The sequence below is a fragment of the Rana temporaria genome, chromosome 7 (assembly GCF_905171775.1).
Source record: "Rana temporaria chromosome 7, aRanTem1.1, whole genome shotgun sequence".
In the NCBI taxonomy this organism is placed as follows: domain Eukaryota; kingdom Metazoa; phylum Chordata; class Amphibia; order Anura; family Ranidae; genus Rana; species Rana temporaria.
In genome coordinates this window covers 99,425,689-99,450,349 of record NC_053495.1, presented here as the reverse complement: position 1 = coordinate 99,450,349, position 24,661 = coordinate 99,425,689, and the positions used below count along the sequence as shown (strand labels likewise).

General features: G+C 43.5%; 1 protein-coding gene across 2 annotated transcripts; it reads right to left on the bottom strand.

The window, feature by feature from the left end:
* Positions 1 to 6,633: 6,633 nt before the first annotated feature.
* On the bottom strand, positions 6,634 to 23,424 carry PLPP6 (phospholipid phosphatase 6). 2 transcript variants are annotated; one of them, XM_040359745.1, is made up of 4 exons: positions 23,188 to 23,419; positions 20,504 to 20,619; positions 10,691 to 11,162; positions 6,634 to 7,466 (listed from the first exon to the last, which is right to left on the bottom strand). In XM_040359745.1, exons 3-4 carry the CDS (start codon positions 11,127 to 11,129, stop codon positions 7,105 to 7,107), a joined length of 801 nt encoding a protein of 266 aa, XP_040215679.1. In that variant the 5' UTR covers positions 11,130 to 11,162; positions 20,504 to 20,619; positions 23,188 to 23,419; the 3' UTR covers positions 6,634 to 7,104. The 2 variants fall into 2 exon arrangements, with proteins under 2 accessions (XP_040215679.1, XP_040215680.1); XM_040359746.1 differs by lacking the exon at positions 20,504 to 20,619 and having other exon boundaries at positions 23,188 to 23,424.
* Positions 23,425 to 24,661: the final 1,237 nt, after the last annotated feature.

Below are 24,661 nucleotides of genomic sequence, written 5' to 3'. Positions count from 1 at the left end.
TATAGGTCTTTGACTATACATGATACCTGTACAGTGTTTTCCAGTGGCCTCCCTTGAGAACGCAGTCTTAAAGCAGCTGTTCTCAGGAGCTCCCCAACTGCCAACTATTAATCCAGATAATAATATACAGTAAGTGACAGGTCACCCCCTTCCCTTGAGGTCCTCTAGATTAACTCAAGAAAAATCTAAATTATAAAAAAGGAAATGTACAAAGATAGGCACAAGGTGATACCAGCATGAATCTTATTGTGATTCATCAATGCAATTGCAAAAGTTTTCCTCGATTTTGTGACTTTTGTTTTACTTTAGTTGTTTGTTTTTTATAGGGTACAGAGGCAGACATCGTGGTCCTTACACAGACCAGAAATAAACTTGTAAGCAAGACATAGCTTATCACTAGACACAATCACTTATTTCAGCCTTCATTACAGTGATTGGAAAGGAACATTTTCTTTTTTTAAATAAACATGTCTATACTTACCTTTTCTGTGCATTGGTTTTGCACAGAGCTGCCCCAATCCTCCCCCTTTGGCAATCCTCCCCCCGTCGAGTCCCCCCCCCCAGCAAGCGGCTTGCTATGAGGGCACATGTGCATGCTTGCCCCTGAGCTGGATCGAGCTGGATCTTTGGGGAGCTACATGCAGTTTTTTTTACCCTAATGCTTAAGTAAAAGGCCTTCTGTCTTGTTGAATGGAGCAGGTACACGTCAGGATAAAAAGAAGTATGGTCATGCTTCTCCTGTGGGTCAGAGGAGTGCACTTAGTTCTGCACTCCTGTGACCCAGATTATCTAATGTCACAGAGCCATTTGAGATGATGTCGAGATCTGCCTTGATGCCAGACCGGCAGCTGGCTCAGCTTCTCAGCGCGCCGCTACCCCCCTCCCTCCACAGTTCGGTGTTCCAGTGAGCACTGGAGGGCAGAGCACAGAGCAGTGTAGAGCCAGCGGGGGGACTTCTGCAGCTCGGATCAATGCCGCAGGCATCGAGGTATGCATGTTTTATCTGGATCACACGCACTTCTCTTTTATAGGGTCAATTAGATAAACAATAAAAAAAACCCTTACAGAGCAAGGTCCAGTTTACTCCAACTGCCAAAAAAATTAATTCCTTAACCCCTAAGAAAATCTAATATTCCCTGGATAGATGCGAATGGGCAGTTGCATTTTGTGCATTTAGGAATGCATCCAGCTCTTTTTCTAAACAATTGACTGAGCCGGCCAGAACTATTTCTGGAGGGAATCTATTCCACATTTTTATTGTTTATACTGTGAAGAAGCCTTTCTGTATGCAGAGGTTGCAGAGTGCCATCTATCTCCTTTAATGACCTTGAAGTGTATAATTTTGCACCAAGTTCACCACTGTATTTATACAGTAGATAGTGATCTTGTCCACCTTTAATAATTAAAAAAAAAAATTAAGGGAGAATAAATTCAGTTTGGCTAATCCTTCCTCGTAGCTAGGGTCCTCCATGTCTCTTATCCGTTTAGTTGCCCTTCTTCCAGTTCGTTTGAGAACTGATGCCCAGAAGTGAACTGCATATTCCAGATAAAGTGTTACTAATGCTTTGTACAGGGGCAAGATAATGTCACACCCTCGCTGCTCTCTCTCTGGAGCCAATACTTCTGTTAATACAAGAACTTATTTTGCTGGCTTTAGAAATTGTAGCTTGGCATTGTATACAGTTAAAGAGTTACTAAACCCTATTTTTTTCCCCCATTAAAATAACAAACATGTTATAGTGGTAACATATAGGTTATAGGTGTAAACAGTACTTTTTCACAGAGCAGCCCAGATCCTCCTATTCTCGGGTCCCAAGCTGGTGCTCCTGGCCCCTCCCTCTTGCTGGGTAACTTCAGAGCGGGCAACTTTCTCTGAGGGCACCCAAGCAGGCGCGCTCGCTCCCGAGACGCAGCAGTGTCTCCATTTACACACAAAGTTGTGGCTCGGCCCCCAACCCCTCTGTCTCCTGATTGGCTCACTGGCTGTGATTGACAGCAGCAAGAGCCAATGGCTCCAGACACTGCCAAAAGCCAATCAAGAGTGCGAGCTCCAGAGAGCCAATGTTCTTGTGGACATTGCTGGATCAAGAGGGGGCTCAAGTATTAGGGGGGGCTGCTGCACACAGGTTTTTTACCTTAGCATGAAGGTAAAAAACATTGTGCCTTTACAACCCATTTAAGTCTGAGATCTGCTAGAACACCCAGATCCTTCTTGATCATCTGTTTTTCATTGGAATGTATAATATATGAATGTTAATAGCCCCCATGTGAATGACTTTATATTAATCAACATCATTTACCACATAGTTGCCCAACCAAACAGTGCAAAGTTTTGTATACCAACAATGCAGCTTTGGACTTCAGCAGTGTAAAAACATACAAGACAGTACAAAGGGAGTCCTCAGCCCAGTGTCATCTTAAGAGCATTATAGGCCCCCGGGCAATACAGTGCACTGGGGCCCTGTCTACACAATCACGCACGAGAATTACCGACAAAAATCATAACATTTACTGGCAGAACCACGTTTTTTACTGACACTGCAAAAAAAGTACCTAAAATTACAGTTTTCAGTGCCCAACAATGCAAATGTCAGTATTTAAACTATAAACATATAGCTAGTGCTATTAGAAATGTGTTTAAGTTAAACAAAAGTACAAAAAAAAAATGTCTTCATTGACATGAAGGTTAGGTTACTATAACCCAGCCAGCACAGAGTTTTCTCTTACATCAGAGTCTGCAGGATTCCCCCTTACAGTGAAAGGGAACTCTTATGCAAAGGGGAACGCTGCAGATCATGATCTAAGGGGGGAACTCCAATGTGGAGGGGGGCTATGGTGACCAGAGACAACCTTATATCAGAGTCCACTGCTTTCTCTTTCCCACTTACATCAGGGTCCGCAGACTGAGTTCCCCCTTGCATTGTAAGGGGGAATCCTGCAGACTCTGATGTGGGGGGTACTCTGGTGACCAGAGACCACCTTCCTTAGATTAAATACACTAAGGTAAGGGGGGGTCACTAATATAGGAGGGGGAACCTTTATATCAGTGCCCCCTTACATTTTTGCATTCACTCCCCCCTTACATCAGCAACCCCCGCACTCGCGGAGGACCGGATCTTCTCTGTGATTTCCGCGAACTGGGCATGGGCAGTTCTAACCCGTCACTCTCCATAATTTTTTACTGGGGTTGCTGGGCAGCCGGTGGGGCCCCCCAGGCAAGCGGGGCCCCCGGGCAACTGCCCAGCATGCCCAATGGAAAAGATGGCCCTGCCTCAGCCCACTTTCAATCTAGCCACCATGAAGAAAGAAAAAAAAAATGAATGTTTCAACTAATCTGGATAAACACAGTTTTATAAACCCCTGTATTTAAGCTGTTCTGTGTCACAGGCGTTTCAGAAGATTTGAAAAAGATTATTTTTTTATTATTATTTATTTATGATGGCTAACCCTGCAAGTGTGCTGGGAAATCTCTTTGTACTGTTTTCTATATTGTCCTGCCCATGTGCACCCTTTCCCTTCCTGCTAGTTTCAAACAAAGCATAGCAGCTGCAGTCATTGCTTAAGAAAATGTCCACTGCCCTTTCACACTGGGGTGCGTCAATTTCGCGCTGCTATTCGGCCGCTAGTGGGGAGCGCTTTTACCCCCCCCGCGCGCTAGCGGCCGAGTCAGGGTTAAAACCACTGCAAAGCACCTCTGCAGAGGCGCTTTGCCAGCGGTATAGCCGTGATGCCCCATTCAGTTCAATGGGCAGGAGCAGTATACACACACACACCACTCCTTCACCGCTCCAAAGATGCTGCTAGCAGGACTTTTTTTTACCAACCTGCTAGCGCGCCGCAGCAGTGTGAAAGCCCTCTGGGCAGCAGCGGCCGTTTCAGGTCGTGTTGCAGGCGCTATTTTTAGCGTTATAGCGCCTGTAAAGCGACCCAGTGTGAAAGGGGTCTAAGTGGCGTGCATATGACAGCTTCATTACTTATAGGGATGGAGATGCATTATAAAACTTGCATCTTTTTTTTTTTTTACTTAAAGGGAAAATAGAAAAACATGGGGGAAAAAGCATTTTACATAACCATACCTGTCCTACATAGTCTTTCATTTTACACAATTGTATATTCCCAGGTACAAAAACCATCTAAAAACCAAATATATAACAAACACATACTAGATCAAATAAATATTTTCTCTAGCTATCTTTGGATATTAAAAGCCAACACGAAAAGCTAAAGAAACTGAAAATATTATTGTCACAGCTACTAAAAATCAACATTACAATTATTATACATGGTCCCAGACTATGAACACTAAAGTACAGCAGTTTTTCACAATAACTTAGCATTTTAGCCCAATAGATGAAATGGGAAATATGAAGTATTGAAAGCATTTGGTTGGGCTGTTTTGAGAAGAGGACACCTTTTTTTCTGGAGAAACAACACTGGGAGAAGCAGCACTGGAAAAAATAATAATAATAATAATCTTACACTGGATTGCTATGAAGAAAAGTAGGAATTTCACAGGAATAAGGAATGAAAAAAAGATTTTAAAATGATTATTTCCATGCTTTACTATTCACGCCCTGCAAAAACAAGATTAGTTCCACCCAAAAATAGAACTTCCACTTTAAGTGATGGTGACCCCCTGACATGCCACATACAGCATGTAATTTTTTTTTTTTGGGGGGGGACAATCTTTTTAGAGGCATCCAGCTCCCACTTCCTCCCGGGGTGCTGGAAGGAAGTTCACCTCTCCCCCCATACAATCTTCTGGGACACGTCCCAGGTCCCAGAAGACTGCACGGCCACTCGCAGCATGGCTCGCGCATTTGCAGTGCATGCCCAGTCAGAATGCTGGCGCCGCGGAGAGGAGCGGGGCTTCGTTTGCTAGCATCACTGGACCGTGGGACAGGCGAGTGTCCGATTATTAAAAGTCAGCACCTACACTTTTTGTAGCTGCTGACTTTTATATGGGTGGAACCCTGCTTTAAGTATTTAGTGTCAGCATACCAATTTTTATTACACTTAATTTAGCCTACATTGTAATATTCATTATAGTATTTATATTTGCATAGAGATGAGCCATGCATATTAAGGCTCTATTGCATACACAAGTGTTTTTTAATTACGGATCTGAACACAGCTGCATTGTTTTCAATGGAGCCATTTCACACAGGTGTATAAATATGCACTGCATTCAGATGCATAACACAGTAGCCAAAAATCTGACTCTAATAACATACTTTATGCGCTTTACAAATGTGTTTGTAAATGTATAAATTAAAGTGGTTGTAATCCTCAGACATGAAATATGAACAAGACGTAATCTCTCCATCGCCGTTAAGAGTACTAAGAGTACTAAGAATTTCTGTCTGCTGCTTTGTACTTCTGCTACTGTATCTGTAAGAGTCACTTCTGACAAGTTTTCCTGATTCCAAGAGAAAAATAGTGGCAGGGGAGGGACCTCCAGCTATTTAATAGCCTCAGCTCTGTTCCTGTGTGCTGCGTGAAAGGGGGGGGGGGGGTGTCCCTTCCCTCCAATCTGCTCTCAGAGCTCTTCTCGCTGAGCTCTGCAGAGTGCCACTTCAGCTCAATTCTGGACTTTAAAAACAGATGTAGAGAAAACTTCAGATAGGTACAACTTATGTAGAAGGATTTGTTTAATCCCTGTGTATCCCGAGGCCAGATACTTTACTGGGTATTTAGAAGGGTTTACAACCACTTTAAGTCTAAACAAAGGGGAAAAATTCATGGATTGTATACGCATAAGCATCTTTACGTGTTTAAAACATATTTATACTTAAGTATTTTACCGATTATTACACAGGAACTTTTCTCTTAGAAAACACGTGGAATACCATCAGTAAGGCCCCTTTCATACGATCGGACCATTCAGGTCCGCCTGTCAGTTTTGACGGCGGACCTGAACGGCCGCTCCATACAGTCCTATGGAGCGTCGAATGTCAGCGGAGACATGTCCGCTGACATCCGACCCGCCAAAATCAGACGTACGGCGATACGTCCCCATTCACCCATGGCGGATCAGATCGAGTAATATCTGATGAAAACGGACATGCTGTCCATTTTCATCAGATCGCTCCATAGGAGACAGCAGGGCTGCACAAGCCCCTCCCCGCTCAGTGGGCAGAGAGGAGCTTGTCATTCGCCGGCTCAGCGGAAAGATCGCCCGCTAAGCTGGTGGACTCCGTAGCGAAGTCCGCCTGTGTGAAATGAACATAACATTTTTACAGCCGTGTGAAAGAAACCTAATAAGGCTTAATGGCTAAAATGTAACAAAACGTACGATAATCTTAGCGGAGATAAGGATTTAGTGTGGATTTTAGTTGCACTGGATTCCTTGCTTTGTTCCCAATGGTATATTACTGGTTTTAATAAAACACACTATGAACATTATGCTGCCTTATTAGAACAAAACAAATATTTTTAGGAAGACTGAAAGGGATTGTCCACATGGGGAAATTTCTATACCAAAGCCCTCCAGACCATTCAACAGTTTAGGTACAACCAAGATATAACAAATGCATTTTTTTAAGACTAATGGGAAGCATAGATATTTTACTTCCATGCTAAAAATCAATAAAATAAAATCCTTTCATTTACACACAACTGATTTTTTTTTTCCCCATAATCTTCCAAGATGGATAAACAGCATGATAAGAGACCAACATATGTCAATCAAGACTCCTGGCCCTAATGATCAAAACAAACCACAAAAATCAAATATGTTCCTTTATACATATTACAAAATAACTTTCCCCAAAATAGTGCGGAATATAATATTAAAATGAGAATTTCCCTTTTCACCACTTAAATTATCAGCAAAAATGTGATGTCCATGGCTTAAAGATCAACAGTGCATAAAGCTGGATTCCGAGTCCAATGGCCCTTGCAAACAGCGCAGTCTAGAAATCCATTCTTACATTTGCTTGTATCTTTTATTCTTGTAGCTGAAGTGATGCTTGCATCTGACTCCTCATAACTAGAGAGCCAAAAACTTCGAGATGTGGTGAGCAACTTATTTGTATCCACTGGAATGAGAACCAGGCTTTTGTTAGACTACTACTGAAAACTGCCACATGCCTGGAAGAGATATCAAATCTTAAATAGAACGGGTAAGGTGTTTGGTGACAGCCAAAAGTACTCAACCAAACTATACTGCATGTACCCCATGAAGAAACCAAATAACACATCAGTCACATTGTGTCTACCTAGCATGACTCTAGACAAACTAATCACAATAGCCCACAGCATTACAAGGATCCTCACTGGCACAGCCAGTACTAGGTGGTTGAGCATAAAGCGAGATACCATTGCTGCTCTTGTAGCATGGCCCGAAGGAAAGGAATACTTGTCAACAGAGAAGGTGGCAAACATATCCATGCGGTTTTGTGTTGGTCGTCGACGCTTCACTAATCCTTTCACAGCTCCTACAAGAATGATATCCAGTAGTAGCGCTGCAGAAGAGAAAAGATACTTGTTGATTTAAATTAAAAAAAAAAGTACAGTATACACATTTATAGGAATATAGTTTCCGGATTTTTACACAGTTGCTGGTCATGAATTCATACACAAAATTGGGATCATGTTGAAGAGGGGACCCAATGCTGATGGGCCCCAGAACTCTATTTTTTGGCCATAAAGCAGCTACAAGCTTCCTCAATGCCCCTGTGTAATGTGTGATCCCTAAGTCTAGTTTAACAGAGCTCCCATCTTTGAACCTATATAGCAATTAATAAATGGAGGGCAGGTATTGCCTGGAGATAATAAATGGAGGGCAGGCATTGCCTGGAGATAATAAATGGAGGGCAGGCATTGCCTGGAGATAATAAATGGAGGGCAGGCATTGCCTGGAGATAATAAATGGAGGGCAGGCATTGCCTGGAGATAATAAATGGAGGGCAGGCATTGCCTGGAGATAATAAATGGAGGGCAGGCATTGCCTGGAGATAATAAATGGAGGTCAGGTATTGCCTGGAGATAATAAATGGAGGTCAGGCATTGCCTGGAGATAATAAATGGAGGTCAGGTATTGCCTAGAGATAATAAATGGAGGTCAGGTATTGCCTGGAGATAATAAATGGAGGTCAGGTATTGCCTGGAGATAATAAATGGAGGTCAGGTATTGCCTGGAGATAATAAATGGAGGTCAGGCATTGCCTGGAGATAATAAATGGAGGGCATGTAAGCCATTCCTCCCTAAAGATACAGAGACATACCAGAACCGCAGCACAACCTCCACTGTGTCTCTGCACCAAATCCAGCAAACAAAAATGGTCACTGCTCCAATCAATCAATTTCTAGCTTTTTAAAGCAAAGTGAACATGGATAGTGAATTTCACAGAATATAATATCTTTTGTATTAAAAGGTATGGACCACACTTCATAGAGGGACAGACAAGCCATTCTGGCAAATGTATGCAACCAAAACCTTTAAATATAAACTGCTAAAACAGTGTAGCATTTTTTTTGCACCGACTAGCTGGTAAGTGGGCTGGCAGAAGTTTGTTTTACATTGCTTTGTGTAATGCCCGTGCTTTAAAAAGCTAAAATAAACTGATTGGAGCAGTAGGCAGTTTTTTTTTGTCAAACTTCCACAGCTTTATAGAATATTGTTAGTTGGAGTGGGTGCTGGCAATGGATCGGGATCCTGGACGCAAAGTCCTTTCTTCAACCGGGCATCATCAAGAGGTGCGCTGGCTAACCCAAAACAGCCAGCAGCATATCAATGACAGGAAAACATGGCGGTGTAGGTCCGAGTACTGCCAGTAAATAAGAGGATTTTTGCTGGACAGCGCTGGATCTACTGGGTGAGTGAGTGAGTGAATGAGTGAGTATCTGAAATGGGTTAGCCACAACACCAGATATCTGTATGTTTCAGCTCTCAGACATGCTGCTTCGAAATGCAGGGAAACATTTTTCACTGATCTGAACACAGGTGTGAGTACAGAGCCCTAAAATAACAATAGAAAACTTTACATTTGAGTGCGTAATTTATGCGCATATACACGTATATTACAACACTGGCAACAAGAAGACGAAGCATGTTTACGCACGTACTGAATTTTGCTGGCGTACACTGAAAAACTGGCCAAAAAGCAGGGGTCGTCTTATACGCCGGGTCAGCTGCTCGGATGCCTGCTGGATGTGCGGTAATACTGTATGGCGGTTCTTTTGAATGGCCCGTGTGTACACTCGGCGAGCAAGGAAAGCTTGCAAGGAATCTCGTCAGGAAAACCGATGTTTTTTTCCTGACGAGATTCCCAGCCGTGTGTACAGGGCTTTCCAGTTCAGATGATCTCTGCCTTCGCCTTGGGTCAACATCACAGAGACTTTCTTCTGCGTTCCTGTTGAAGACTTTGCTTGGCTGACATGACTTGAAAGGCATTCGATACAGTTTCCTATAAACAATTACTATACAAACTAAGGTCTGTCAGCATGGGCCATAGGGCGAGTGCATGGATTGAAAACTGGCTACGATAAATGGGGAGTACTCAGAATGGTCTGGTGTGGAAAGTGGGGTTCCCCCAGGGTTCTGTTCTGGGACCAATCCTATTTAAAATGTATTCATAAACAATCTGGAGGATGGGATAAACGGCACAATCTCAGTATTTGCGGCGGTTACAAAGCCAAGCAGGTCAATAACTTCTACGAAGATCTAAACAAATTAATGTTATGGGCAATTACATGGAAAATTAGGTTTAATGTTGAAAAATGTAGGATGGAAAAGAACCTGGGGGGTCTTATTAGGATGACAGGCTCAGCTATGGCATGCAATGCCAAGCTGCTGCAAGTTAAGCCAATAATTTCAGAGATAAAATGGTAATTCTCCCACTATACAAGACTCTGGTCCTGCCGTACCTGGAGTATGCCATCCAGTTCTCTTCACCAGTCCTCAGGAGTGATGTGCTGGAACTGGAGAGGGTCCAGAGAAGGACAACAAAGCTAATAAAGAGACTGGAGGATCTCAGCTATGAGGAAAGACTGCAAGCATTGAACTTATTCTCTCTGAAGAGACGCCTAAGAGGGAATACAATTTCAATGCACAAATACCGTACTGGTGACCCCACAATTGGGATAAAACTTTTCAGTGCAGGGGAATTTAAAAAGACATGCGGCCATTCACCAAAATTAGAAGAGAAGCAATTTAACTTTAAACTGCGTAGAGGGTTCTTTACTGAAAGAGCGGTAAGGATGTGGAATTCTCTTCCACAAACAGTGGTTTCAGCGGGGAGCAAATAATTTCAAAAAATGATTAGATAAGCACCTAAACGACCACAACATACAGGGATATACAATGTAATATTAACATAAAAGCACACACGCAGGTTGGACTTGATGTCATTTTTCAACCTTACCAACTATGCGACTCCTGGGCCCCATACATGTGTATGGGCTGTCCCCCCTGCCTGCATGGCACCAGCGATCGGACCACTGATGCATTGCTTTACAGGCTCCAAAAAAATTTAATAAGAATGATAAAAAAAAAAAAAGACAAATATATATGCACATAAGTCATAACAACATGACACTCAAAAATATAACATGTATAAGCAGAGCACAGGATAAAGCACAATCTTCAAGAATCTGGCTTAATACATTTTTAGGCAGCGGTCTGAAAAGTTTAGTACAATCATTTTGTAAGTCTGTTACCTAAATTTGTTATTCAAATTTTACTTACCAAAAAGCAGGTTAAGTATCACCTCTCTGCCTGCTGAACTATCACTTTTGTACAGGCAATAGATTGTGCAACAAATCCAAGGTATTCCATGGCCAGATATCTCCACTAGCTTCAGCAAAGGACGTGCACTGCCCCATGAAGATCCATCCCTGGCACATACACCTATTTTCTTAGAGAGCCAGAGGTCAATTGCCAACAATGATCTTAGTGCAATGCCAAGAAATGATGGGTTTAGCTTCATGCAATCCTCCTCTGGAAGCTGCTGCTGCTGAGAGGAACTTGAGTCTTTCACGTGAACCGGACTGTCTGAAATTCGAGGTCTAATTGTAGGCATTTCTGAAGTACTTGTCCTATTAGTTAGTAGAGACATGAACTCAAACCTTTCATTAGAAATAGAGGCGGTGGTGTTGGCTGCTCTTGCAGTTCTTGGACTGGGCATTTCTGTTCAGTGCAGAGGTCCTTCTGTACAGGCCTAGACAGACCAAAGATGTTTTTTTACATTCATTATCATAAAGGAAACACCAATGAAAAGTGTAAAAAGCTGAACTCCAGGATGTACCCTATATTTTCCATAGGAAGAGCTTTCTTTTACTGACATCTATTAAGATTTTTCAATAAAAACAAACAAAAAATAAAAAGACATAAAAGTGGTACATAAACAAAGCGGTAACATGAAGTATCAATACACCTTGTACAAATATTGCTCCCCAAATATAAAGTAAGAATGGCAGTAGCCTGAAAGTGTGAAGTGATATGGGTAAAGCAAGACTCATTGAATACCTATTTGTAAATGCAAAATTAAGCATTTGTAAAGCCCCTTTCACACTGGGGTGGTGGGGGCGTCTGCGGTAAAGCACCGCTATTTTTAGGTGAGCTTTACTGTCAATTTTGCTGCGCTATTTGGCCGCTAGCAGCGCGCTTTTACCCCCTGCTAGTGGCCGAGAAGGGATTAAAACTACCACAAAGCGCACCGGCGGTATAGCCGCGGTGCCCATTGATTTCAATGGGCAGGAGCGGTGGAGAAGCGGTAAACACACCGCTCCAAAGATGCTGCTAGCAGGACTTTTTTTACCGTACTGCTAGCGCACCGCTTCAGTGTTTCAGGGCGCTTTGCAGGCGCTATTTTTAGCCTTATAGTGCCTGCAAAGCGCCCCAGTGTGAAAGGGGTCTTACAAAAGTAAGTTTTTTCACAAAAGTTGTTAAAAAAAGACAACATCTTGGCAATCGAATAACTATCCTATCATGCAGCCCATATCCTAACACTTCTATGACTCAAATGAAAGATACAAGCAAGGGGCCTGGCCCAATCTGCCACGCCCTGCACTGTTCATCTAGAGCCTACAGAAGCTCAACAAAGAGGGGAGGATGCAGGTAAAAACAAGAAAATACAAGAAATAGAGATAAGAGAAATGGAGAAGGGAGGAAATCAGGCACCCCAGGGGCTTTAGGCTGTAGTACATGGAGATTTCACAGTTCTAGGAATTGGGAGGTCATTTGAGAAGGCGGGAAGTGTTCCATCCATGGTTGCCAAATCCGTTGAAATTTGTTGTACTTGTCTTCAAGAATCACCATCAGCCTTTTGTTGATGAGCATGCCGTGAACCCGATTTTTAACATCTTGGAAGGTCAGAAATGGCGTTTTCTCATGACTGCCCTATAGTTTGCTTTGTCGTCATAAAATTGTGAGTAATTAGGGTTCGTTCCCGATGGGTAATATCTGCTATAGGTTTATGTAAATGTGCTTCCCTTTCCGTAAATTTACATGAAAGACCGTATTAACCAGTGTGTATACCCTCCGAAGATTTAATAGGGAGATATTAGGAGGTATAAAGAGCATGAAAGGAAGACGTGAGATAAACCCCCAAGTACAACAGTGAAGATGTCCCCTGGAATGGAAATTGCGCTCGCAAAGAGCCTTAGTGGGAATCAGGCAAAGAAACATTCAAGGCCTGTGATTTGGACGGGTCGATATGAAGACCAGATATGGTCGCAAAGTTGCCCATTAAAGAGAGGGGGTTTGGCAAGGTTGTGTGCGGAGAGAAGGAGTATATAAGCAGGTCATCTGCAAACATTGCCAACTTGTGGGTTACGCCCGCCAGCTCCACCCCCTGTATAGTCGGATTAACACATATATGGTCTAGTAAATCTTCCAATCGCACACCTTCCTGGGGAAACGGCTCAAAAGTACAAATATGGGTGCTGAAGCGATCACCAGCTGGGTACTGGAAAAAAAAAGTTTTAATGCACAGAAAACATCACAAGAGGTGCAACGTTTCGAGGCCGCATAGGACCTCTTCATCAGGCAAGTGCTCACTTGCCTGATGAAGCGGTCCTATGCGGCCTCGAAACGTTGCACCTCTTGTGATGTTTTCTGTGCATTAAAACTTTTTTGGACGTTATATACGATCCGTGGTGTGCTGGCGAATATGTTCATGTAACACATATATGGGTCACTAAGACTACCAGTGCGATGATAGATAAATGCAAGGACAAGGGGCAGCCCTGCCTCTAGCAATAGATAACGTGGAAGACTCATAACTCATATTTCACCAAGGCTGAAGGGAAGCTATAAAAAATAAAACAGGGCAAAAACCTCTCGCCTATCCCTCTATGATGTAACACTGCCCGCAGGCAAGTCCAGGAAAGGGTATTAAAGGCTTTGCAGAGGTCCAAAGAGAGCAGCATACATTTGCCGTGATCTCTGGCATGCATAGTGGGCAAGGAGAATTGTACATTGGATTTTATCCGAGAATTTTAGTCATTCTAAGATCAACATTCAGCAAGGATATCGGGCAAAAAATAGCCCAAGATTGTCTGTCCTGATTTGGTTTAGGTATCATTATTATGATGGCTTGCAGGATATTGGGGGCAAGGCCGTCTCCTTCCCTAAGGCTATTACACATTGAGGTTAGAGGTGGCACAACTATATCTGGTAGCTTTTTGTAGAAAAGAGCTGTGAAGTCAACTGGGCCCTGGCATTTTCGGGCCTTCAGCTCCCTAATAGCCTGACGCACCTCTAACTCCATAATAGGCGCACCTAAGGCATCTCGCTGTGTGTCCGATAAAGCAGAGAGGGAGGAGTTGGCTAGGAAGGTATAAATGCCTAAATTGGGATGGGCATCCAAGGCTGCATATAATTTAGACAGATGATGTTGGAATTCGTCAAGGATCTTGAGCGGGTTAGCAGTCTGCACTTGGAACCTGGTTTTGAGTGAAAAAGCAGAGGGTCTGGGAGCAAAGGATTTGAGTTTATTGGCCAATATTGAGGCTTATTGTTATTAGCAATTTTTGTTTGATCCAACAGAGGTGGCGTTTCACTCTGTCCGTCAAACATAGGTCAAGATCTGCTCGAAGACGCTCAACCCTGTCACGATTCAGTCGGGAGGGGTTTTGCTTCAAAAGAGCTGTAGCTGCATCCAGCTCCGATTCCTGGCATGCTATGTGGCCTAATCTCCCTTTCTTCCCCTTAGTTGCCTGTTGTATCAAATGACCACGGATGACAGCCTTATATGCTTCACACTGTGTAAGGCAGAGCCTGCGTTAGGAGTGAAATATTCCACTGATTTAGTGTGAAGTTCCTCCACTACATTAGAGCGAGACAAAAGGGAGTCATTGAGGCACCAGGACATCAGCGGAGGTTTAAGCAAGAGACCTACATGTGACCAAGATTGGATCATGGTCTAACCAAGGCACTGTCAAGATAGAGGCGAATATAGTTTGAGGAAGGAATTGCCTTTGGGTAAATACATGGTCGATGCAAGAACAGCTTGCATGTGGGTGGGAATAGAAAGTATTGTCTTGCTATGCAATGAAGCGCCCTCCAAATATCCACAAGACCATATTTATCCAACAGGTCGCTATATGCCTTAAAGAAGTTGTCAGACTTTGATGGACCAGGAGAGGAGCGATCCAGTTTAGTGTTAAGAACCAGGTTAAAATCGCCACAGAAAAGCAATATGCCAATCAGAAGAGATTGGATTACAGCAAACAAAATGGGACAGAAAAGGAGCTCTCTCTCATTTGGTGCATAGGAGTTACCCCGTGTCCTTTAAAGTACCAAGCAACAAAATATAGCGTCCCTGTGGATCCGCTATGGACCTGAAGGGGACCCGTATATGGAAAGCCACCATTACCCCCACACCTTTTGACGGCGGCTGAGGCATGATAGATTTGTGGGTTATAGGCATAAAAAGGCGGGACTGACGAGGAAGCGAAATGCGTCTCTTGTAAACATGCAATGTCTATTTTGTGGGAGTGGAGGAACCGGTAGACCTTTGACCTCTTCTGAGACAAATTGAGACCCTGAGAACTCAGGGAGAGCCAATTAAGAGCTATGGACATTGAGAGTGCTGGGGGGAGGGGGGGAAAGAAGAGACCCCCAGCACGGGAGAAAAAGAAAAACACATAGACAGAGCTTTAAAAGCCCCTACAGGTCATCAGTATAGTTAAATAGGAATAAAGGGGCCTAGAATTATTGATCTCACTCGTGTGTATGTCGGGGTGGAAGATTTTAGAAACTTTGGTTTCATTTTAATTCATTACACTTTTTTGACTGTTTTGTTTTACAAAACTTTTAATTTCATCACATAGTCCCCAATGTGGTGTATGTTTTGTGACAGGTTCCCTTTAATGAGACATCAGGGCCTAAAAGATCCCTGATGTCTCACCTGCCCCCCAATGAATCTAATGGAGTGCAGATCTTACTCCATTAGATACTTCCCCAGCCATAGCAGGGACAGCGACACCAGGACCTGGAAGTGACGTTTTACACATAGTTTTACAGGTCAGTATCAGGAGGGGGAGATTAGTGAACAGGTGTTGCTGATCTCCCTCCCATCTACCTGGCGGCACCTGCCATGCTGTTCCCAGGTCTGCCAATGAGCAAGAGGAGCTTGGGAAACATGGTGGGGGCATGCGAGGAAGAGGGAAACAGCCAGCAACAGGGATGTGTGGATTGTTTCTATCTGCCAACCAAAGCCACCGCCATAGTTTATGCAGCACTGGTAGTAAAGCCCAAATCAAGGATATTAGAATCCCCCCTTCTACCCCAAACTCCCACCGCCCCCCCCCCCCCTCCCTTCAATTAACTGCTAGTATGGAAACAAAAGAAGAAAAAAAAAACACACATGCACAAACACAAACTATTCAAAAGCCTATTTAAAGAAGAACCAAAGACAAAACATTGCCCCCCCAATTTTGGATAGAGTAAGGAGGGATAGAGATATAGATATAGATATAGAGATATATATATATATATATATATATATAGATATATATATATATATATATATATATATATATATATATATATATATATATATATATATATATATATATATATATATATATATATATGAGGGAGTTCCTTGTTGTCACCACAGTCACAAGAAATAGTGTCCCCACAGGGAAATATCCCGTTTATTACTGTTCTTTACTTTCTGGGTTCCCTCTTTGGGTGTCAACATCACTGTTTTCTTCATTTGCACACCTCTATTGGCAGAGGTAACACTTCCAGTGGCAAGGTCCCTTCTCATAGGCTCCAGCGGAAGGAGAACTCATGGGGGTGGTGAGGGGACCAGTGCCTAAGAAGGTAAGGAGCAGGAAAAATGTCTGATCCCCCGGGCAGGTGATTAGCTTTGCTCACAGGTGAAACTGTCACTTTGATCCATTACACTGAAGGATGACTTAGGAAAATCTAGGCTGAGCAGCAAGCTAATTGATGCACCATGCGCTATTTACATTTCATTTTTCCTGGAGTTGGCTTTAATACTATCCAAGTCATTGGCCCATTGCAGGAAAGAATGAGGAAAGGCAAACTTGTTCTGGGTCAGTGACTCAAACTGGTGAAGCAGGAATGGCAGCAGAGAGCGATTATTAGCAGAGTGAGACATCAGTAATGACAGACTCCATGTTTAGCACAAGAAAATAACTGACAAGTTCACTTTATAAGTGGTTGTAAACCCTCACATATCCCCAGTGAGGTGACTGGCCTCAGATGATACACAGAGATTAAACAAATCTCCCTACCCAAGTTGTACCTGACTATATCAGCCCTCCCTTCTCTACAACTGTTCAAAGTGCCGATTTATAAAGCTTGTCCGAGAGTTCAGAAAAAAGAGGGTGGAGAGTTGATATTACACTCTGAAAGCTCAGTGAGTTCAGAGCTGATTGGAGGGAAGAGACACACACCCCCCTCCACACAGGAACCAAGCTGAGGCTGCCAATCAGCTGGAGGTCCCTTCGCTGTCACCATTTTTGACACGAGGGCTCCATTCACATCTATGCAGTTTGCTTTTGAGCGTTTCTGCAGTGCTTTTTACCACAATTTTGCAGCGTTTTTTATGCTTTTTTGGCAAATTTGAAAATGCAAATCGTGTGGAAAAAAAACGCAATAAAAATGCACTACATTATACGTTTTTCTGCAGCTTCTCTATTGAACCAAAAAAAGCACTGTGTTTCTGCAAAAAGCATTGGTGTGAATGGAGCCTTAGTGCTCTTAACCTCCCTGGCGGTATGATTCTTTCAGAAAAAACATGCTAAAAGCGGTACCATTATTTGCAAGGAAATTTGGCGTTTTATATTGTAGGTCTGTAATTTTTAGAAATAACTCACTTAAATCTGACCAAACAAGATTCTAATAGGCATCCCGTGTATTACATTTTTTTAAAAACAAAATTATAAATTATAATATAATAAATAATTATAAATAATTATAACAAATAATAATATAATTATAATAAAAATTATTCAATAATGTAATCAACTCAAAATCACTGAAATTTGCTCAGTTGCAGAATTGTCGCTGTCATTACTTTTATTTTTTTATGACGAATTTCCCCACAAATCGCTATCGCACAATTCTGCAAGTGATTATAATTTATTATCGCTGTTTTTTAGCTGATCTAAAACTATTTTTGACATAAAGGGACACTTTTGGTTGCTATGGACAATCTACAGTTTGCAGGGAGAAAAAAAGGTTTTTATTATATAAAATGACATGCAGGACACAGGACAGACCACTAGGGACAGGGGGGGTGTGTTTTTTTTACATACAGTACTGTAATCTATAAGATTACAGTATACTGTGTGTATAGTGTTTGTTTACGTTTTTGAATTTGGCGCCGTTCTCCGTCCCCGTGCGTCGTAACGTCGCAGGGAACGGAGATCGGCGTCACACGGAGGCACTATGTGAATCGAGCGAGGTCCCGCTCGCTCACACAGCGCGGTGGCATCGCTGGATCCAGGGACAAGGTAAGTAAAAAGTGCCTGTGGATCTAGCGAGGCAAGCCCGAGACTGACTCGGGGTTACCGATAGTAGCAAGAAAATCTAACCCCGTGTCAGTCTCGGGAAGACCGCCAGGGAGGTTAATTGAAAGAAGTACACACTAGAGAGGGATATGCTTTGTTCATAGTTCATGTCTGATGCCGCGTACACACGACCGTTTTTCGGGATGTAAAAAATTACATTTTTAATGGTCTAGAAAAAACAACGTTTTTTTCAACCCAATCGTTAAACCAGCCTTGCCTACACACGATCGTGAAAAAAAAATGCTCTAGCAAAGCGTGGTGACGTACAACACGTACGACGGCACTATAAAGGGGAAGTTTGATTACACTGGCGCCACCCTTGGGGCTGCTTTTGTGTTAGTAAAAGACGATTCGCGCTTTTCAGTCTGTTACAGCGTGATGAATGTGCTTACTCCATTACGAACGGTAGACTTACCAGAACGAGTGCTCCCTCCTCATAACTGGCTTCGGAGCATGCGCGTTTTTTTCACGTCGTTAAAGCCCACACACGACCATTTTTTACGACGTTAAAAACGACAACGTTAAAAACTACGTGAAAAATTAGAGCATGTTCTAAATTTTTAATGCCCATTTTTAACGTTGTGAAAAATGCTCTGGAGGCCACACACGATCGTTTTAAATGACATAAGAAAAAAACGTCATTTTTTAGAACACGAAAAACGGTCGTGTGTACGCGGCATGAGGTTCACAATCACTTTAAAGTGGAATTCCAGATTAACCACTTCATCCCCAGAAGATTTAGCTGCTCAATGACTAGGCCATTTTTTGCGATATGGCACTGCGTCATTTTACCTGACAAGTGCGCGGTCGTGCGACGCTGTACATAAACCTTTTTTTTTCGCGATAAACGAAAGAAAATCGTCAAATATTTGAAAAAAAATAAAAACACAATATCATTACTTTTAGCTATAATAAATTTCCCAATTTTTTTTTTTTTTAACGATTTTTTTGCCAAGTTTAGGCCGATATGTATTCTACATATTTTTAGTAAACTTTTGCGCAAAAGTGATAGGGGATAGATTTATGGCATTTTTTTTTTTTTTACTAGTAATGGCGGTGATCAGCGATTTTTTTGGGGACTGCGATATTGCGGAGAGAGATTTTCATACTTAGTATGAACACACGATCTGTCTCCTCGGTCTAGTGCTGTTAGTTCAGCAAGTCTTTAGGACCGATCAGGTTAAAGTGGTTGTAAAGGCAGAAGGCTTTTTATCTTAATACATTCTATGCATTGAGATAAAAAACCCTCTGTGTGCAGCAGCCTCTTAATACTTACCCGAGCCTCATCTCGTTCCAGCGATGTTGCATGAGAGACTCAGCTGTCCGGGACTCTCCCTCCTGTTTGGCTGAGACACAGAAGCAGGTGCCATTGGGGCTGAGCTGCGGCTCCATGTCTGAATGGACACACAGCGCAGTGGCTCAGCTCAGGTGCCCCTACAGCAAGCTGCTTGCTGTGGGGGCGCCAGGCATGAGGGAGGGACCAGGAGCACCAGTGAGGAACTCGAGAAAAGGAGCATCTCGGCTCTGTGCAAAACCATTACACAGGGCAGTTTTACTGCGGCAGTTTGGCTCGGCTGGGCAAAGTGACGTTACCTAATGTCCCTTTTTCTTTTGGCCACTAGGGGCACGCGCGCTTGCAGTGTGTGCCTGGCGGGCGCGATTAACACACAGATCCCGGTTCTTTCAGGGGAGTAGAGACAGATAGTGTGTTCATACTAAGTATGAACACCAATCTCTCTCCTCCAAAACAGTCCCATCCCCCCCTACAGTTAGAACACACACTAGGGAACACATTTAACCCCTTTCCTTGCCAGTGACATTTACACAGTAATCAGTGCATTTTTATAACACTGATCGTTCTATGAATGTCAATGGTCCCAAAAATGTGTCAAGTGTCCAATTTGTCCGCCGCAATATCGCAGTCCTGATAAAAATCGCAGATTGCCGCCATTACTAGTCAAAAAAATAATAATAATAAAAATGCCATAAATCTATCCCGTACTTTGTAGACGCTATAACTTTTGTGCAAACCAATCAATATATGCGTATTGTAGATTTTTTTTTACCAAAAATATGTAGAAGATATATCGGCCTAAACTAAAAGGAAAAAAAAAATTTTTGGGGAAAAAAAATGGGGAATTTTATTATAGCAAAAAAGTAAAAGATATTTTTTTGTTTTGTTTATAGCGCAAAAAGCAAAAACCGCAAAGGTGATCAAATACCACCAAAAGAAAGCTCTGTGGGAAAAAAAGGAGATAAATTTTGTTCGGGTAAGGCGTCACACGACAGCACAATTGGCAGTTAAAGCGACAGTGCCGTTTTGCAAAAAAATGGCCTGGTCATTAAGCAGCCAAATCTATCGGGGCTGAAGTGGTTAAAGCAAAAAAAATAAAAACACAAGACTTTAGTATCACTTTAAGTGGCTCTTGCATCAAGAACATCCTAATTATTAGCCCCGATCTAGAAGAGGTAGGTTAAAAAATACCAATAAAATAAAGCTACTTACCGACGACGATCCCAGAGTCTGGTCCACTCACCAAGGCTCCAGTCAAGTTGCTCAGTCGTCGAGCGGAATCCTGGGAGTTCGGAGGATCTTGGCAGAATATGCTACTTCACCGTGCACTAGGGGGAGGAAAACGGGGTCTAAGGTAAGGAACATTTATTTTTACATGGGGGCAGGGAGAGATGGTAAATGGCGGTTTTTGATTTTGGAAACCGATCTCCCAGGATGGAAAAAAAACAACACTCCCTTGCAGTTGAGCTGCCCCCACTCTGCAAGGGTTAAAAGCTTGTTTAGGTCTAGAGGGCATAAAAGCAGTTTTACTAAGTGGAAGCCGGTGTTCTCCACTCCTCCCCTGTGGCAGTGGGCTGGGCTCTGATATTGTGGGAGGACCTGTGACCACCAGGCTGAAGACAGGAAGATGCTGCAGGGACTGGTCTTCCTGCAGAAGTAAAAAACTGCTTTTACAGCCCCCAGACCTAAACATGCAGTTAACCCTTGAAGTGCAGCCAACCCTGCCACCACCCCTTTTGACCAGCTCTCTATGGAGTCGGTTCACGTATCTCCTGGGGCGGCTGTGGAGCGCACTGTACAGAAAGGCACGTCTTCAGGGCCAAATTCAGATACAGATTCATCCCTGAACTGGAGAATGGGGACGCACCGTGTTCCTGTGCGATCCGCAGCTATTTCTAGTGTAAACCGAGCCTGAAAAATTGCAATAAATAATAATAAAACTTTTTTTTAACCACTTCCCGCCTGGTCAATGGACAATTGACGTCCGGGAAGTGGTTGTGAAATCCTGACTGGACGTCTATTGACGTCCTGCAGGATTTAATGCCGGCGCGCGGCCGTGGGGGCGCGCAGCGCGGCGATCACTGATGCGGGGTGTCAGTCTGACACCCTGCATCTCCGATCTCAGTAAAGAGCCTCTGGCAGAGGCTCTTTACCACGTGATCAGCCGTGTCCAATCACGGCTGATCACAATGTAAACAGAAAGAACCGTTGATGGCGCTTCTTCACTTGCGTCTGACAGACGTGAGTAGAGGAGAGCCGATCGGCGGCTCTCCTGACAGGGGGGGTTCGCGCTGATTGTTTATCAGTGCAGCCCCCCCTCGGATGCCCACACTGGACCACCAGGGAAGCCCACCCTGGACCACCAGGGAAGGGCAGTAAAAAAAAAAAAAAAGAGAATAGATGCCAATAAGTGCCCACAAATGGGCACTGACTGGCAACATGGGCACAAGTGATGCCCAGCAATGCCATTAGTGCCACTCCTCAGTGTCCATCAGTGCCACCCCTCTGTGTCCATCAGTGCCACCCCTTCGTGTCCATCAGTGCCACCCCTCCGTGTCCATCAGTGCTCACCTATCAGTGCCCATCTGTGCCACCCATAAGCACCCATCAGTGCCACCCATGAGTGCCCATCAGTGCCGCATACCAGCGCCGCCTATCAGTGCCGCCTCACCGGTGCCCATCAGTGTCGCCTCATTGGTGCCCATCAGTGCCACCTCATCGGTGCCCATAATCAAAGTAGAAAACGTACTCATTTACAAAACAAATTACCAGAAAAAAAATAAAACTTTATTTTTTTCAAAATTTTCTGTCTTTTTTTAGTTGTTGCGCAAAAAATAATAATCTCAGAGGTGATCAAATACTACCAAAAGAAAGCTCTATTTGTGGGAACAAAATGATAAAAAATTGTTGTGGGTACAATGTAGCATGACCGCGCAATTGTCATTCAAAGTGCGACAGCGCTGAAAGCTGAAAATTGGCTTGGGCAGGAAGGTGCGTAAGTGCCTGGTATGGAAGTGGTTAATAATAATAAAAAAAAAAACACTGACATTGTCCCCACATGTCCCCCACCCCCTTAAAAAATAAAAGCATTGTAAAAAAAAAAAAAATGTAAAAAAAAAAAAAAAAAAAACACATGTGCCACTGTCATATGAGATTAAAAAAAATTATCGGTAATGGCGAGTACTTGAAAAAAAGTATCGGTACTCGGTCCTAAAAAAGTGGTATCGGGACAACCCTAGTATAAATCTTGGCCGGATCAGCAGGACCTGCCCAAGATTCGAACGTACCAAGCTGATCGATCAATTAACTTGGGTACAACCAGCCTGCCGGATTCTCTTGCGATTATTGCCATCGATAAGCACCGTCTTCTCCCGGCAGGGGAATGGCTTCTCCTGGAGATAACACTGTCCCGGCAGGAGGGACTCCCACTTTAACACGGTCTGTGTTGATGGGGGAATGGAGCGAAATTCACTTTTAGCGTGGCTGCGGGGCGGCGAATGCCCCCACTGCCTATGATTGGCTGTCCTGGCGGAATAGCTCAGGTGCGTTCAGGATTGATCGCTATCATCTATCCAATCAGGCCAGTCCTTGTACTACACACCTGTTGGGTCTCTTTCTGATTGTACAATCAGATTGTAACCTGTGTGGGGAGATGAATCTGTTACTAAATAATACACTGGGTTCTCTTGTTAATAAAACCAATACACTTGTCTATAATCTGGGGATGATGACAGATAATGTGTGACACTGTAAGACACCGTGAGATGTTTTCTGACAATGAATGTCATATATGGATAAATAGATAAGGGTAATTCAATTAGAAACAATAGCATATGAAAGGGACATGAGCTATCTATGGTGATAGGTGCAGGATGAGTGTCATGTCTCTCACTCACCTCGCTGTGACTGCAGCCAGCAGCTCCTCTTGCACTCCCGTCCCCTCGTATACACGTCCCCTGATGTCACACAGCGCAGCCTCCACGTCCTCACCGTGCTGGGAAACCTTTGGACAAAGTGGCCTAACAGCGGCCATGCTATGGTTGGCACTTCCGTGTATTAGAGAATAGGAAGGCGTAGATGTGCTGTGGAAGAGGACACATTGTGATTGGCATACAACCCTCTTTTCTGATTGGGTGAAAGGAGCCCTTGACACCTGTCCGCAGCCGATATAGCCGCAGGCCTTCAGAGTGCAGCTATCCGCCCCCTAGTGGTACCTGGAGGTATTTAGGTGCCGATATGTAAGGAGAGAGGAGCTTTGCCGGGGAGGCGGGTCTTATCTGATGAGATTCTCTCACTACATCATACATTGACAGCGAAATGATCTGTACTGCATGTTCTTACATAAGTTCTGCTACTAAGCAGATATCATAGTGCCTTTTGACTGAAATGTTATGCTTCCAGTCCAGACAACCTGCAGGCCCCTAACCTACTGCGCTCCAGTATCATAGTTGCTAACAGTCCTGATTTGCTCCGGACATTCAGGGAATTCAGATCCATGTCCCTGTCTGAGCATGTCCCGGGCAGAATCCCAGAAAATAGGCTTTGTCCTGGTCAGGGGTCGACTGGGCAGGGGGGATCTGATCCCCAATAAAAAAAAAAGCCGTACCGATCTGTCGTTGCCCGGTGTGTCGTGAACATGGTCAGATGATTGGCAAAAAGGTAGTAAGCTGGGTGGGCTGGGAGTCGGGACTGGGTGATGGAGGGAGAGGGGGGGGATGTAAGAGAAAAATTCAGCCAGCTACTGGCTGAGGAAGTAGCAGTAGGCAGACTGCACCGCGTAACAGCCAATGGGTGTGCTGTCTATTACTGCCCATGGTGTGGCATGGAGCTACTGTGGAAAGAAGCTTCAAGTGATTGAGGTGAGGAAGAACACAAGGGGTTATTTACTAAAGCTGGAGAGTGCAAAATCTAGAGCAACTCCACAGAGAAACCAATCAGCTTCCAGGTTTGGTTGGCAAAGCTTAATTGAACAAGCTGAAGTTAGAAGCTGATTGGCTGCCACGCAGAGCTGTAGCAGATTGTGAGTGCACCCGTTTTAGTCAATCTCCCCAATGTGTCATGGCCAAACAGTTCTAGAAGCTCACTCTCTCCGCAAAGAAAGTGTCTTATGGCCGAACCTGTACGTATATAATACGCAATAGGCATGTGCAAAAGGGAAAATTTCGTTTTGTTTCATTTTAATTCGTTATTTAATTAATTTTGTTAAGTTAGGTTCGTTACATGTGTTAAATTCGTTTTCGGAATTCGTTCGTTTTCGACCGAATTTCGAAATTCGGGAATTCGTATGCATCCGAATGTCCAATAAATGAAAAATTTGTCCGAATTTCGATTCGGAACGAAACGAAATGCACATGCCTAGTACGCAACAGG

Bases quoted from the DNA above. Each gene is read 5' to 3' on its own strand.
- PLPP6 (XM_040359746.1), bottom strand. From the start codon at position 11,129: ATGCCCAGTCCAAGAACTGCAAGAGCAGCCAACACCACCGCCTCTATT. The intron at 7,467-10,690 runs GTAAGTAAAATT...TCTCTTCTGCAG, and splicing joins GATACTTAACCTGCTTTTTG to CGCTACTACTGGATATCATT.